Genomic DNA, 15,379 nt, shown 5'->3' with positions numbered 1-15,379 from the left:
AAAATTAAATTTACTTTTTTGCACAAAACACTATTTCACATCTTCACAGCTGCTAACTCTGTACCAATCCCAAATCTGCCCAACCATAGAATATTGTTCCCATATTTGAGTGATGCACCAAAATCCTCTCTAAGATCGTTCGATTTTATCCTGAAGAGGGTAATCCGGCTAATTAATGATCCCTCTCTCACATATCCACTTCAATCTCCCTCTCACAGACATCAGTTTCTGTTTTGTGCCTCTTCTACAGATGTTTTCATGGAAATGCTCTGTTGAAATGGCCACTATTATTCCTCCAAAATCATTAGAACAAGAGCCACTGCTAACCAGTACCCTTTTACAGTCCATCTCGAAGCTCACCGAACCAACTTCACTGCCTCCTCTTTCATTCCATCTACTTCTGTTCTTTGGAACAGTCTCTCCCACTCTTCTTTCCCCAAAGAATACAACTTTCACCTGTTCAGACAAAATGTGAACAGATTCCTTTCTTTTCCTCTTGCCCACACGTCATTAATGTGCTTATAGGTCTTGTAGCCTTTTGTGCATATGTGAGATAGAAAAAAATAATAATAATAAAATTAAAAATTGGAAATAATCTTAGGGGAAATATTCAGTTCTTTGCTGATGATGCAAAACTGGTAAAGTCAGTGAAGATGTTACAATTTTGCAGGATTTAAATAGACTAGTAGTATGGACAAAGGAGAATGGATGTCACTTTAATGTAGCAAAGTGTAAGGTTAGGCATTCTGGATGGGGAAAAAATTACCAGCTTTGTACCATATTGGTGGAACCGTACTCCGTGAAATGGATGGAGCCAGAAATTTGGGGATGTTAGGGAATAAAGACTTGAAATTTAGAGAGAATTTTGCAAAAGTGACTTAAAGCTCATCGGATTACTTGGTTACTGAAGGACACTCTGATAAGCAGGTTATTATACCTCTTTATATAAGACCTTGATAAAACTCCATCTTGACTACTCTTCACAGATTTGGTCACCTGAGTTTCTTGGGGATGAGGAGGTATAGAGGATCTAGACATGAGTGACCAAGATTGTAACAGATGTATGGAATGCACCTTATGAGGATCAGTTAAATATTTGTGCATTACAGAAATTGGTTTATAGACAGAAAAGGGATGATATGCCTGAGACATACAAATTATTGAAAAGTTTTTAGAGGACTGATACAAGGGAAATTTTTCAGAGCGGGTCTGGTTCTTCTCCATCTTGAGTACTGTTTGCAGAAGAGTGGTGAATTAGTGGAATAGGTTGCCAGGGTTTGTTGTGGGTCTCATGACTGTGAATGAGTTAAGAGCAAAGTATGACAAATATCGAGTGAATGTTGGATAGTACTAGGTATAATGTTTAGGACCTTCCTCAATGGGTCTACAGACTCTGTGGAGTTACCTGTGTAAAAAAGGATAATGTGAAATTATCCTTTTTTAAATTTGCTTTGCTCTTGTAAAGCAAATTTAAAAACTTTGATTTTAAGTAGTTAATGCATATATATTCTAAAAGATTGTATGTTTTTCCAATTCAGAATGGGATAGTGGTTACTACAGAATATTAATTATGGTATGATTTTTTTTTTAAATAGGTTAGTGCATTCAGTTTGCCTCTGGGATGACAAGGGACCTCCTAAAGTTTATGCATCTTTACAAGAGGATATTTTGGAATTTATTAAGCAAGCTCAGGCTGTAAGTAAATTCAGAGATATCATGGTGATTTTATTTATGGAGGGCTAGTGCATGCATTAATAATCATTAATAATGAGTTTTTCCATCCCAAAGAAATACAGAGCATGTGCATTTTGTTGTTGTGCACTTCTTTTTTTTTTTTTTAAGGAAATGTCTTCGTAACAAAATACTCATTTGCAAGCTGATTTATAGCACTCATTTTCTATTTCCATCTAAATTTATGTAGATAACAACAGTATAATCCATTGTACTTTTTCCATTGCCTGTGGACTTGTTAGATTCCTTTAAAAACATATGCAAGTAAAAATATAAACTACTTATTATGTTTGTATCAGATAGTTTTGTATTATCTCAAAATGCCAGTGCTGTTTCCTGTAGCAGCTTCATTTGTGAAAGTTTACCATCAAATCACACTGTATAACAAAACAAATGAATGTGGATGAAAGGAATAGTTTATAAAATATAACAAAACAAATGAATGTGGATGAAAGGAATAGTTTATAAAATAAAGGATTTGCCATAGTATACTTGAGAATCACATTAATATCATGATTCTTGTCCATGACTTTGAGATAGTTCATTATATTGAAACTGTGCATTATTCACTAAGTGCTAACCATTTGCCAAATGGGAATATATTTGGCAGCAGTGTGTAATTTTTTATTTACTTATTTGCTATTTAAAAAGGGAATCTTTGGAAGGCTTCAAATAGTAAACTGATTTTTGTACTATGAAACTTCAAATCAAATCCTAAAAATAACTAACAGTATACAGTACTCAAAGTTTGCTGTGATACTGCACCACTTAAAAGAAAAATCTTGGCAGAGATTGCATTCCTATCTTTAGCCAGTACTTTAAGAAGTCAACATGGCAGAAACTCTCCATTATTTGTGAAGCTATATGGACTATTATAAACTATCAGTTAGTAATTGTGGTTTTAATTAGAAAAAAGAACCTTTAAAGACTTCATTGGCCATTAAAATGCTAGGCTAATTGCTCAAGCAAATAGTATCTGCACTCAACCAGTAGAAACTGAATCTGACTGCAAGGTTCTGAATCCCACTGCAAGGTGATAGATAATTTTCATCATGAAGACCTGAAGTAACTTGAAAAAGTTTCATGTATAGTTTTTGAAGTAGGGTTTTTTTGTGGATAACCTAATGCCTAACCAGCTCTTATTATTACTGTAAATTTTCATGGGTACGTTTGAAAGAAAGTAATAAATCTTACAGATATCTATCTGAGATTTTGTGGTTATATTGACATCTTCAAACTTCTGATGTAAAGACCACATGATGAATACTAATATAAAATATTTAAAAAAAAAAGGGGGGGGGGTGCTTAAGGCTCAAAGCTGTATAACTGAGAGGAGACCTCCACATAGCCTTTAAAGGAATGCAGAGAACTGACCAGGGCTTCTGACCTAATGTCCAATCCTCGCCTTCTCGTGGTGCACCCTGTTGGGTATCTACCTGGATACTGAACGAACGACGATGGGCTGGCAATTTGGAATTTAGCCGACCAAATTGTATTCCTATTGGCTTAAACCAATATACTAAATGATTGTACAACACAAAATTTCATACCGGCTGGGGATGTCCCAGCCGACGCCCGGTTAAACAAGGCCACCGCGTTGTTTTCATCAGGAAACCAGGGTGAACAGCGAAAATTCAGCTACTGGAACAAATCTAAAAACCACCCCAACTCAACATCACCAGAGTTAAAGATCACTACTATCAATACAAGAAGCCTGAATGGCAAAGAAATGGAGGAATTAGATAAGTACCAGATCGACATAATAGGGGTGGCTGAAACAAAAAAGACAAAAACTGGTGAGATCTTTCTGTGCAATAAATACAAAATGTTATATTCAGGCAATCACAATCAAGGAAAAGAAGGAGTAGCCATTGTATTCAACACTAAATACGAGGCTAATCTTGAATGGCGGGCAGTCTCAAGTAGAGTGATGTGGACAATATCAGAATAGGGAACTGAACAATGAGACTTATTTGTGCCTATGGTCCCACAGAAGGTTCTACTAAGGTAGAAGTGGAGAAATGTTTTGAGGATTTAGAGAAAGCAGCTGACACAATGAAAAAGGAAAAGTTGGTCCTTGTTGGGGATCTAAATAGCAGAGTAAAAATGATTGTCTGAGATAGAAAAATATATTGGGAAAATTTGGAGAGAAGAGCAAAGCTAATAATAATGGCATATATCTGTTAGATTTCTGCTCAGGACATGGACTGGTTATTACTAACACCATGTTCCAACATAAAATTGTGCACAAATTCACATGGAGAGAAGAGGCAAGAATAAGGAAAGTCTCATTCACTATGTTATTGTTGACAGTGATGTTTTCTCCCTGGTGCAGGACACCAGAGTGTAAAGAGGATTTGAAATTGGAAGTGATCACTATTTAGTCTTGAGCAGGATAAAATTGAATTTCATATTGAAAAGAATAGCATGTAAGAAAGTTTTAAAGCGAATAAAAGTTGAGCAGCTCACAAGTGTGAACTGTAGACTAAAACACACAAAGATTATTGAAGAAAAAATGAAAGAATTTGAGAACAGGAACTAAACCTTGGAGATTCAGTGGCAAGCCTTGAAGAAAACCTTGATTGATTCAGCCAGAGAGGCATGTGGTGAGGTTGTCTGTAAGGACAGAAAAATCAGAACTCCAAGGTGGACACAGGAAGTTAAAGAGGCAGTGAAGGAAAAGAAGAAAGCATATCAAAAGTTCCTGTCAAATAAGTCAGCTTGTGCTCTTAGAGAATACAGAGACAAATATAAGAAAGCTAAACACTGTGTAAAACTAGCTAAACAAAAGTCATGGGAGGACTTTGGCGAGAACATAGAAAATAAATATCAAGACGTGGCAAAATATTTTGGAGGTTGTTGAAGAAGCTTAGAAATGGAGGAAAGAGTGCTGTAAAAGGAGTTAGAGATGATAAAGATGACATGAAAACGGGAGAAAAAGATATCCTTGAAGTATGGAGTAATTACTTCGAGAAATTGCTAAATGAAACAAACAGTGATAGCGCAGTGGTAAAAAACACTCAACTGGCATACAGTCAGAAATGCATATCCATACTTGAAGTAGAAAAAGGCATCAAAGGCGTGAAATGTGGAAAGGCAGGAGGATATGATATTCGACCAGAAATGCTGAAGTATGGTGGTATAAAAATCTTACAGTGGCTGCACTGCATAGTTCAGAAGGCCTGAACAGAGGGATGAATTCCTGATGATTGGAGCAGAGTTCTAATAGTATCCATATATAAGAAGGGAAATAAAACTGAATGTGAGAATTACATGCCAGTATACTTGAGAAATGGTTGAGAAGAATTGTGGAAGAAAAGCTTGGTGAAGAACAAGCTGGATTCAGGCCAAAAATGGAAGCTGTCAGGATCAGATCTTCACTTTACGACAAATAGTTGAGAAAGCATGGGAATATAACAAAGATCTGTATTTAAATTTTGTCGATCTGGAAAAGGCATATGACTAGGTGCAAAGAGAGAAGCTATAATACGCTACAGTTATATGGTGTCAATGGGGCATTATATCAAGCAATACTTAGTCTTTATTTGAGTTGCAAGTCAGCAGTTAGAATTGAAGGAAGTACTGGAAGATGGTTTAATGTTAAATCTGGTGTGAGACAAGGATGTACATTATCCCCTCTGTTATTCATTATCTATATGAATCACATTATGAAGGAAAATGGTATTAAACATGATATCAGAATTGGAGATGTTAATGTCAGCTCTTGTAGCGGATTTATTCTAAATAAATCTGCTAGAAGTTTGCAAGAGTCCCTGACTAAATTGAATAACTGTTGTAATAGATATGGTATGAAGATCAGCAATAAAAAGACAATGAAAATAGGTAGAATCGTTGAAAATGTCAACTGTGTTTTGAACACAGAACCTGTGCAACAAGTAAAACATTTCAGCTACTTAGGCACGATTTTTACTGAAGACGGTAAATTAAATATGGAAATAGACAAACAGGATCAACAAAGCTGGTATGGTAAGAAGTCAACTGAATAAATTTATATGGAATAAGAGAGAAATTAGTCAAAACATTAAATTAATTGTGTACAAGACAATGTTCAAACCAATTTTAACTTATGGATCTGAGAGCTGGGTTAGAAGTAAAACACTTGACCAAAGACTAGAGACAGCAGATATGAGAGTCCTGAGAAAGATTAGTGGCGTGAACAGATGGCATCAATGGCAATACCATATTAAAAACAAGGATATTAGGAAAGAACCTAACATTGTCAGCATCCAGGAATGTGTTAGCAGAGCTAATCTCAGGTGGTATGGTCACTTAAACAGAATGGGCAAGGAAAGATTAGCAAAACAAGTGTTCTCTGCCAGGTTGGCAGGAAAACGACCCAGAGGAAGACCAAGATATAGGTGGATTGATACGGTACAAAGTGTCTTAGACGATAGAAATATAGGATCTGATAATGTTGGAATTTTGACAAGTAACAGACTGATTTGGAGGAAAATTGTAGATAGGAAGTTAGTAATGATGTGATTTTTTTCATGTAGTACTATCATATCCTGTACACCCCTTCAGGGTACATGTCAGGAATTTGATGATGATGAATATTTAAAAAAAAAAAAAAAAAAAATATTTAACTAGTTTCTTAAGCCTTCAAAGAATTATATCACAGGTTACTACAAGGATAGAATATAATGATTGAAAATTAAAGTAAACTATGAATGTCTGATAGCTATATGCTAATTAGTATTTTTACATTCCACCACAAAGTTATCATAACCGAGGTTTTTATATGTGTGATCTTTGAATTTCCCAACAAAAAGCTATGGTCAGTATACAACATTTCTGTTTTCTGCTAAGGTACAGGATGGCCTTCATAATCTTTTCTCACCATATTCAGTATACTGTTTAAACATCACATAGAAAATACTTTCTTCCAGTTCAAAGAGAAGTACTGGGGATAGATGCAAGTTTTTGCAATTGGATTTTTTCTATTCTCAGTTCTAGCTAATTTATTCATAGAATATTTTGACAAGAAAGCCATAGAAAGTTACCATCAAAAACGTAAAGTTTGGCTGCACTTTGTTGATGATATATTCATCATATGACCAGATTCAGCAAAACAACTAGAAGGGTTCAATAATTATTAAACAGCATAAATCCTCATATAAAGTTCACTTTGGAACACAAAAGCAGTAGGACAATGTTAGGGTATATGAATATTGGCCATTTTTCTGTTCCCTGGTACTCAAGACTTCTTTTTCCAAGTCCTGAGAATTCCTGAGACTATACAGTTTTGCTAATGAAAATGATTTTTTAAGTATATTTGTTATTTATTATATGTTTATAAACTGTATCAATAACTGCTAAATACATGGCATGATTAAGGCAGAGTAAGTTTTTACATGCAAATTTTGGGATCACCCTTACTTTATCTCATTATAGCCATGTTTTTTCAAAGTTATTCTAAATAACTGCATTCATGAGTTTACAGTATTTTGAACGTCAATTGAAATTTTTTTTTCTCCAGGTATGTGAAGTAATCCTAAATTAAACATTTTTGGGTCATCAGAATAAACAATAATACCGAAATAACTTTTATTTCAAATATTGGTCCACTTATCCAAAGCAAGACTTAAAACAGTGATCTGATTTTGCTCTTTTTTATTTTCATTATAAAAATGAACTTAAAGTTATCTGACTGTTTTTTTTTTTTTTTTTTTTTTTTTTTTTTGGTAATACATAATCTTGCTTTGAAATTGATTTTCTTATAAAAGAACTATTAGCAATTCAAATTGAGATTCCATTATCAGCAGCCAGTCTAGATACACGCTTAACTTTAAACACCTGATCATCCTTAATTCTTTTTAAGCTACTTGCAGGGTTCCATATTTCCCTCAGCACTTCTTTTAAAATGTGATTCTTGAATATGTTCTAAATGACTCATTGTCCACTAGTGTTTGATCCCTTACATGAAATTTGCTTTGGACAATAATCGGACTGAATCACTTTCTCATTTTTATGTTTTTTAAGTGTTTCTAAACTTCGGCTTGATTTGTTTTCATTATGAAACTAAAATGAAAATATTAAAATTATAAAATTACTAAAAATTAAAATTATAAATCAAATTATGAAATGTGACCCAAATTTAAAACTTAAAATAAAAAAAATACTAACTTCATCATACATTAAATCATGAAAGTCAGTTAGCTACTGGTGGTGATAATTTATTTTGGTTTAACTAGCAAACTGTGATAAAGCGGTAATTCTCTGAATGAACTGATCTGGAATGGCTAACTGTAATAAAAATGTCTATTTATGTGTGGTGGGTTCATTGCAATTTATTTATAGTCATATTAGTTCATCCTCATCATGAAATTCCTGCCATGTACCCTCAAGGGGTGTACAGGATATGACAGTACTACATGAAAAAATTACATCATTACTAACGTCCTATCTACAATTTTCCTCCAAATCAGTCTGTTACTTGTCAAGACTCCAACATTACCAGATCTTATATTTCTATCATCTAAGACACTTTGTACTGTATCAATCCACCTACATCTTGGTCTTCCTCTGGGTTGTTTTCCTGCCAACTTGGCAGAGAACACTTGTTTTGCTAATCTTTTCTCTCCCATTCTGTTTAAGTGACCGTACCACCTGAGATTAGCTGTGCAAATGCATTCCTGGATGCTGACAATGTCAAGTTCTTCCCTAATATTCTCTTTTTTAATATGATATTGCCATTGATGTCATCTGTTCACACCTCTAATCTTTCTCAGGACGCTCATATCTGCGGTCTCTAGTCTTTGGTTCAAGTGTTTTACTTCTGACCCAGCTCTCAGATCCATAAGTTAAAACTGGTTTGAACACTGTCTTGTATACAGCTAATTTAGTGTTCCAACTAATTTCTCTCTTATTCCGTATGAATTTATTCAATTGACTTCCTACCATACCAGCTTTGTTGATTCTGTTATCTATTTCTATATTAATTTACCATCTTCACTAAAAATTGTGCTTAAGTAGCTGAGATATTTTACTTGTTCAACAGGTTCTGTGTTCAAAACACAGTTGACATTTTCAACGATTCTACCTATTTTCATTGTCTTTTTATTGCTGACCTTCATACCATATCTGTTACAACAGTTATTCAATTTAGTCAGAGAATCTTGAAGACTTATAGTGGATTTATTTAGAAGTATAACATCTTTCCGCATAAAGCATCTCCAATTTTGATATCATGTTTAATACCACTTTCCTTCATAATGTGATCCATATAGATAATGAATAACAAAGGGGATAATGTACATCCTTGTCTGACACCAAATTTCACATTAAACCATCTTCCTGTACCTCCTTCAATTCTAACTGCTGACTTACAACTCAAAGAAAGACTAAGTATTGCTTGATATAATGCCCATTGACACCATATAACTGTAGCATATTGAATAGCTTCTCTCTTGGCACCTTGTCATATGCCTTTTCCAAATCGACAAAACTTAAATACAGATCTTTGTTATATTCCCATGATTTCTCCACTATTTGTCGTAAAGTGAAGATCTGATCCTGACAGCCTCTATTTGACCTGAATCCAGCTTGTTCTTCACCAAGCTTTTCTTCAACAATTTTTCTCAACCGTTTCTTGATCTTGCCAGGAACACTCAAAAGGGATATACCTCTGTAAATCTTACATTCAGTTTTATTTCCCTTTTTTATATAATAGGCACTGTGAGAGCTTTACTCCAATCATTGGGAATTCGTCTCTCTGTCCAGGCATTCTGAACTATGCAGTGCAGCCACTGTAAGACTTTTATACCACCATACTTCAGCATTTCTGGTCGAATATCATCTACTCCTTCTGCCTTTCCACATTTTAAACCTTTGATGGCTTTTTCTACTTCAAGTATGGATATGTATTCCTGACTGCATGCCTGGTCAGTGTTTTTTTATCACTGTGCTGTCATCACTGCTTGTTTCATTTAGCAAATTTTCAAAGTAATTGCTCCATATATCAAGGAATTCTTTTTTTCTCCCGTTTTCATTTCACCTTTATCATCTCAAACTCCTTTTACAGCACTCTTTCCTCCATTCCTAAGCTTTTTCAACAACCTCCAGAATATCTTACCACCTTCTTGATATTTATTTTCTATGTTCTTGCCAAAGTCCTCCCATGACTTTTTGTTTAGCTAGTTTTACACACTTTAGCTTTCTTACATTTGTCTCTGTATTCTCTAAGAGCACAAGCTGACTTATTTGCCAGGAGCTTTTGATGTGCTTTCTTCTTTTCCTTCACTGCCTCTTTAACTTCCTGTGTCCACCACGGAGTTCTAATTTTTCTATCCTTGCAGACAACTTCACCACATGCCTCTCTAGCTGAATCAATCAGGGTTTTCTTCAAGGCTTGCCACTGAATCTCCAAGGTTTGGTTCCTGTTCTGAAACTCTTTCATTTTTCCTTCAATAATCTTTGTGTATTTTAGTCTACAGTTCACGTCTCAGAGCTGCTCAACTTTTATTTGCTTTAAAACTTTCTTACATGTCATTCTTTTCAATATGAAATTCAATTTTATCCTGCTCAAGACTGAATAGTGATCACTTCCAATTTCAAATCCTCTGTACACTCTGGTGTCCTGCACCAGGGAGAAAACATCACTATCAACAATCACATAGTCGATGAGACTTTTCTTATTCCTTGCCTCTTCTCTCCATGTGAATTTGTGCACATTTTTATGTTGGAACATGGTGTTAGTAATAACCAGTCCATGTCCTGAGCAGAAATCCAACAGGTATTTGCCATTATTATTAGCTTTGCTCTTCTCTCCAAATTTTCCCAATATATTTTTCTATCTCTGACAATCATTTCTACTCTGCTATTTAGATCCCCAACAAGGACCAACTTTTCCTTTTTCATTGTGTCAGCTGCTTTCTCTAAATCCTCAAAGCATTTCTCCACTTCTACTTTAGTAGAACCTTCTGTTGGATCATAGGCACAAATAAGTCCCGTTGTCCAGTTCCCCATTCTGATATTTGCCCATATCACTCTACTTGAGACTGCCCGCCATTCAAGATTAGCCTCGTATTTAGTGTTGAATACAATGGCTACTCCTTCTTTTCCTTGATTGTGATTGCCTGAATATAACATTTTGTATTTATTGCTCAGAAAGATCTCACCAGTTTTTGTCTTTTTTGTTTCAGTCACCCCTATTATGTCGATCTGGTACTTATCTAATTCCTCAGCTAGCTCCATTTCTTTGCCATTCAGGCTTCTTCTGTTGATAGTACCGATCTTTAACTCTGGTGATGTTGAGTTGGGGGTGTGCTTTCAGAATTGTTCCAATAGCTGACTTTTCGCTGTTTGCCCTGGTTTCCTGGCGAAAACAACGGGGGGGGGGCTTGTTTAACCGGTAATGCCCCAGCCGGCATGAAATTTTGTCATGTTGTATCATCATTTGTTGCAGTTGATAAATATTTTAACTTGCATTATAATTTTAAAATTTGTCATCTATAATCTGTACAATACAGTACTCATTTTACTATAACTAAAAATTATAATAAAGTTGACATTTTTCTGTTTCAGATTTTAATTTATGAAATATCTCGAGTCTCATGCTGCTTTTCTTGGTCTTGAGATAAGAAGGATTCGAAAATTTCCCACAAATTCATGGAACAGAAACCCTAGACAATATCATTCCATAACATGCTTAGAGATCTCTGAGAAAGTACGATTTTTAGTTAGAATATACACGAAGTGGCCATTTTATTAGAGATACCTACCTAATAGTGCTTGACCACCACAAGCTTTTAAAGTATCTTAATATGATATTGAAACACACCGTATAATATGACTGCCTAGACAAGAATGATGAATTCCTACCATTTCATCAGTTATGCCGGCAGATACACATCACTCAATCTGCTGTTTCTAGCTTCATGTCCAGCGTTGACTTGATGTTTTCTGTTTACCTTGTTCTTATATCCATTGCGTGGTATGTGCCATCCTAGCAAGGGTTAGAGTTTCTGAGACACTCTTACTGAACCTTCTGGTTGTAACTATTTGAGTCTGTCCTTTAATTTAAAATCACTCAGACTACCTTTGCCCTCTTGAATACAAACTCTTGAAGGCAGATGTCTTTTCCTGAGCAGTCTACCCTTCATTTATAGCCTATACTTGTTTTTCATGTTTCATTAATTGCACATTACTGATAGATTCTATTTAGTATGCAGCATCTAATATTTTGGCCACTGATTACATGCCTGTCATAATTCCTTCTGATGTGCTATGCCTAATATCAAATGTGATAGATAATACATTTAAAATTATTGGAAATAAGCTGTAGAATCAGTCATCCTGTTTCATCTTGAGTCTGAAGCAGAGTGTGTGTACAATGCATGATAAGTGATTTCTACCTCAGTTAAGCTATAAATTAAAGATGCCAAGAAATTATATTCTTGGTTTAATCCTTTATCCAAGTGTAAGCAAACAAAGTTTGTGCGTGAAGTAACTTCATGACTGGGCAACTCGTATATAGAAGCTAATGACTTGACATCACTTGTCTTAGAGTCCCATAATGTCCTAACATTATATATGCCCGTAAGGCATATATAATCCTTACGGACATGTATAATATAATGTTATGCATTATTTTGAAGTTACTTCACGCACAGACTTTGTTTGCTTGGATAAAGAATTAAACCAAGAATATAATTTCTTGGCATCTTTAATTCATAGTTTAGCCAAGTGGAAACACTTTCAACATCTATCTCTAATCCAGAATATTTTAGACATCTTTTGACTACTTGTATATGGAAATATGACTTCCGCCATGGCTCCCACTGATGAGACCTCAATAAAGGCTGAAACTGGCCTGGGTAGTGACCTTTCTCATAATGCATAGCATTATACTGGTAGTGTTTATATGTAAAGCACTGCTATTAATATTATTATATAGGCCCCTCCATGGAGTCCGAAGATTCCTCGTGGAAGACCAAACTATCCACGCAATCTGTCAAACCTCTCCTTGAACCCATTAACAGACAAAGCACTCACAATTGATTCTGGCAACCCATTCCACTTATTTACAACTCTCCAAGCAAAATATCTAGTCCTCACACACCTGCTAACCACACCTTTATCCAACTTACAGGGATGATCCCCTTGTTCTGGTCCCTCTAGCCAAGTGCTGAAACATTTCCCCCTCCATCTATCCTATAAAACCCTTTAAGCAGCTTAAATGTCTATATCATATCTCCTCTTTTTCTCCTATCAACCAACTTCTGCAATTCACACACTCTCAATCTATCCTCATAGGTAACATTCCACAGACTACTTGCCATCTTGGTCACTTACCTCAAATGCTATGAATATAAAATTATGATTGTTGTATTAATTTATAAGGATTAATGTAAAAACTTTTTTTTATTAATAATTCATATACTTACTCATGTTTTTTGACTGTACATCTTATGTTTTCAGCATGTATTAGCTCATCAAGAAGACCAAGCTTTGTTAAAAGCCTACATAGCAGAATGGAGGAAGTTCTTTACACAGTGTAATTACCTACCTATGCCTTTTGGTCAATTGGAAGCAACTTTGGCTGGAAAGTCAACAACTATACAAAAAAAAGGACAAAATGAAGAAAGCATTGTAAGAAAGGTAAATATCTCATGCAAATAATCTTTAATAAATGTACGAGGCACTCTGCAAAAGTTCATCGAATTTGACAAAAAAAAAATTACTTACCTTCTAGTTTCCACTTCTCTTTTGAAGTAGTCTCTTTGGGCATGTACATAGTGTTCCAAGCAGGTTTTCTATGATTCCATGCATTTCTGGAAGTCTTCAAGTGTGACTGCTAATCACCTCCTGCAATTCTGCCTAGATCTCCTCAATTGTATCAAAACAAACTCCTTCCAGGTGGAATTTCATCTTGGGGAATAAGGAAAATGGTCAGTGATGAGGTCAGGTGAATGGCAGCCGGGGGGGGTGACCGTTATTATTCTCACTGCAAAGACTGGGTTCATAGACCTGTGCCTTTCTCCACATAAATCCACTTGCCAGTATAATTCAGCTGAAATCTGGATTTATTACAACTTTGCAACCATTTTCCTATATTTCATTGTTACTTTGTCCCTTCGGCTTTTTTTTTTTATTATAGAAATGGTGCATTGCGATCAGTTATAACCCAAATGAATAATAACGTAATAAAAAATAGCGTAATATATATGATCTGATTATCTTATTAACTGCAGTTATACTTAGATAATTTTTGATTTACTACAGCATATCTGTCAGATTATACAATTTATTTTTTTGTCTCGTTTAACCTTTCTTAGTAAATCCTTGATGCTTTTTCTAAAGCCTCAAAAAATTCTTCCACTTCTACCTTAGTAGAACCTTCTGTGGGACCCTAGGCACAAATAAGTCTCATTGTCCAGTTCCCTATTCTGATATTTGCCCACATCACTCTACTTGACACTGCCTGCCATTCAAGAAAATGAGCCTTGTATTTTGTGTTGAATACCATGGCTACTCCTTCTTTTCTTTGATTGTCGTTGCCTGAATATAACATTTTGTATTTATTGCTCAGAAAGATCTCACTGGTTTTTGTCTTTTTTGTTTCAGTCACCCCTATTATGTCGATCTAGTACTTATCTAATTCCTTCGCTAGCTCCATTTCTTTGCCATTCAGGCTTCTTATGTTGATAGTACCGATCTTTAACTCTGGTGATGTTGAGTTGGGGTGTTTTTTAGATTTGTTCCAGTAGCTGAATTTTCGCTGTTCACCCTGGTTTCCTGATGAAAACAACGGGGGCCTTGTTTAACCGGGCAACGCCACAGGCTCCATGACATTTTGTCATGTTGTACCATTATTTTCTATATTGGTTTAAGCCAATAAGAATACAATTTGGTCAGCTAAATCCCAGATTGCCAGCCCATCCTCGTTCGTTCAGTATCCAGGTAGATACCCAACAGGGTGCACCACGAGAAGGTGAGGATCGGACATTAGCTCAGAAGCCCTGGTCGGTTCTCCGCATTCCTTTAAAGGCTATGTGGAGGTCTCCTTTCAGTTATACAGCTTTGACCCTTAAGCACCCCATCAAGTAAACTTTAATATCCTAATTTTGTTAAGTTTAACATTAACTCTGGACTGCTAGTAAACATTAAATGTCAGAAATGGCTAATTATGAACGATATAACTCCTTGAAATGAAATCAGTTCATTCAGAAAATGCTAGCTTGTTAAATCAGTTGGCCTTCCATATAAGGCTGTTAGATTATTATTCTTAATGAGTGAAATAATCAGGCATTCCTAGCTTAACAAGTAATAACTTTATGATTATGCGATGACGTATGTGTGTATCTAGGCAGTGCTGGTCCAATAACAGTAAACAAAGCATAGCAGATAGGAATAATTAAATAACAGTCTGATGACTTTGTTATTTTGTCTCTCTCTCTCACACACACCCACACTCAACATCATCAAGGGATAGAGTATAAAAAGTATAGTTGCATTGAATAATTAGTTTATATAATACCAAGGCTTTTCATGCATTTAATCTTTCTGCTAATATTCCTCATTTGTAAAGCAATATTATTATTATTATTATTATTTCGGGCGACTCCAGGGAATCCTTAGACTCATCGAGGGAGGCCCTAAACATCATGTCCACACAACTATATGA

At 35.3% G+C, this 15,379-nt stretch overlaps 1 protein-coding gene across 4 annotated transcripts in view; it reads left to right on the top strand.

Moving 5' to 3' along the window:
- Cul5 (cullin 5) overlaps positions 1-15,379 on the top strand; it is a 241,247-nt gene that overhangs the window by 89,830 nt on the left and 136,038 nt on the right. For all 4 annotated transcript variants that reach the window (XM_090409605.1, XM_090409608.1, XM_090409606.1 and 1 more), the window contains 2 exons: positions 1,596-1,695; positions 13,174-13,353. In XM_090409605.1, coding sequence (XP_090265731.1) covers positions 1,596-1,695; positions 13,174-13,353 — 280 coding nt within the window. The remainder of the gene's footprint in view (positions 1-1,595; positions 1,696-13,173; positions 13,354-15,379) is intronic.

Source organism: Typopeltis vanoorti, chromosome 19, assembly GCF_054136105.1.
Source record: "Typopeltis vanoorti isolate ZY-2024b chromosome 19, IOZ_Tvanoo_1.0, whole genome shotgun sequence".
Taxonomy (NCBI): Eukaryota; Metazoa; Arthropoda; class Arachnida; order Uropygi; family Thelyphonidae; genus Typopeltis; species Typopeltis vanoorti.
This window is presented reverse-complemented; position numbering and strand designations above follow the sequence as displayed.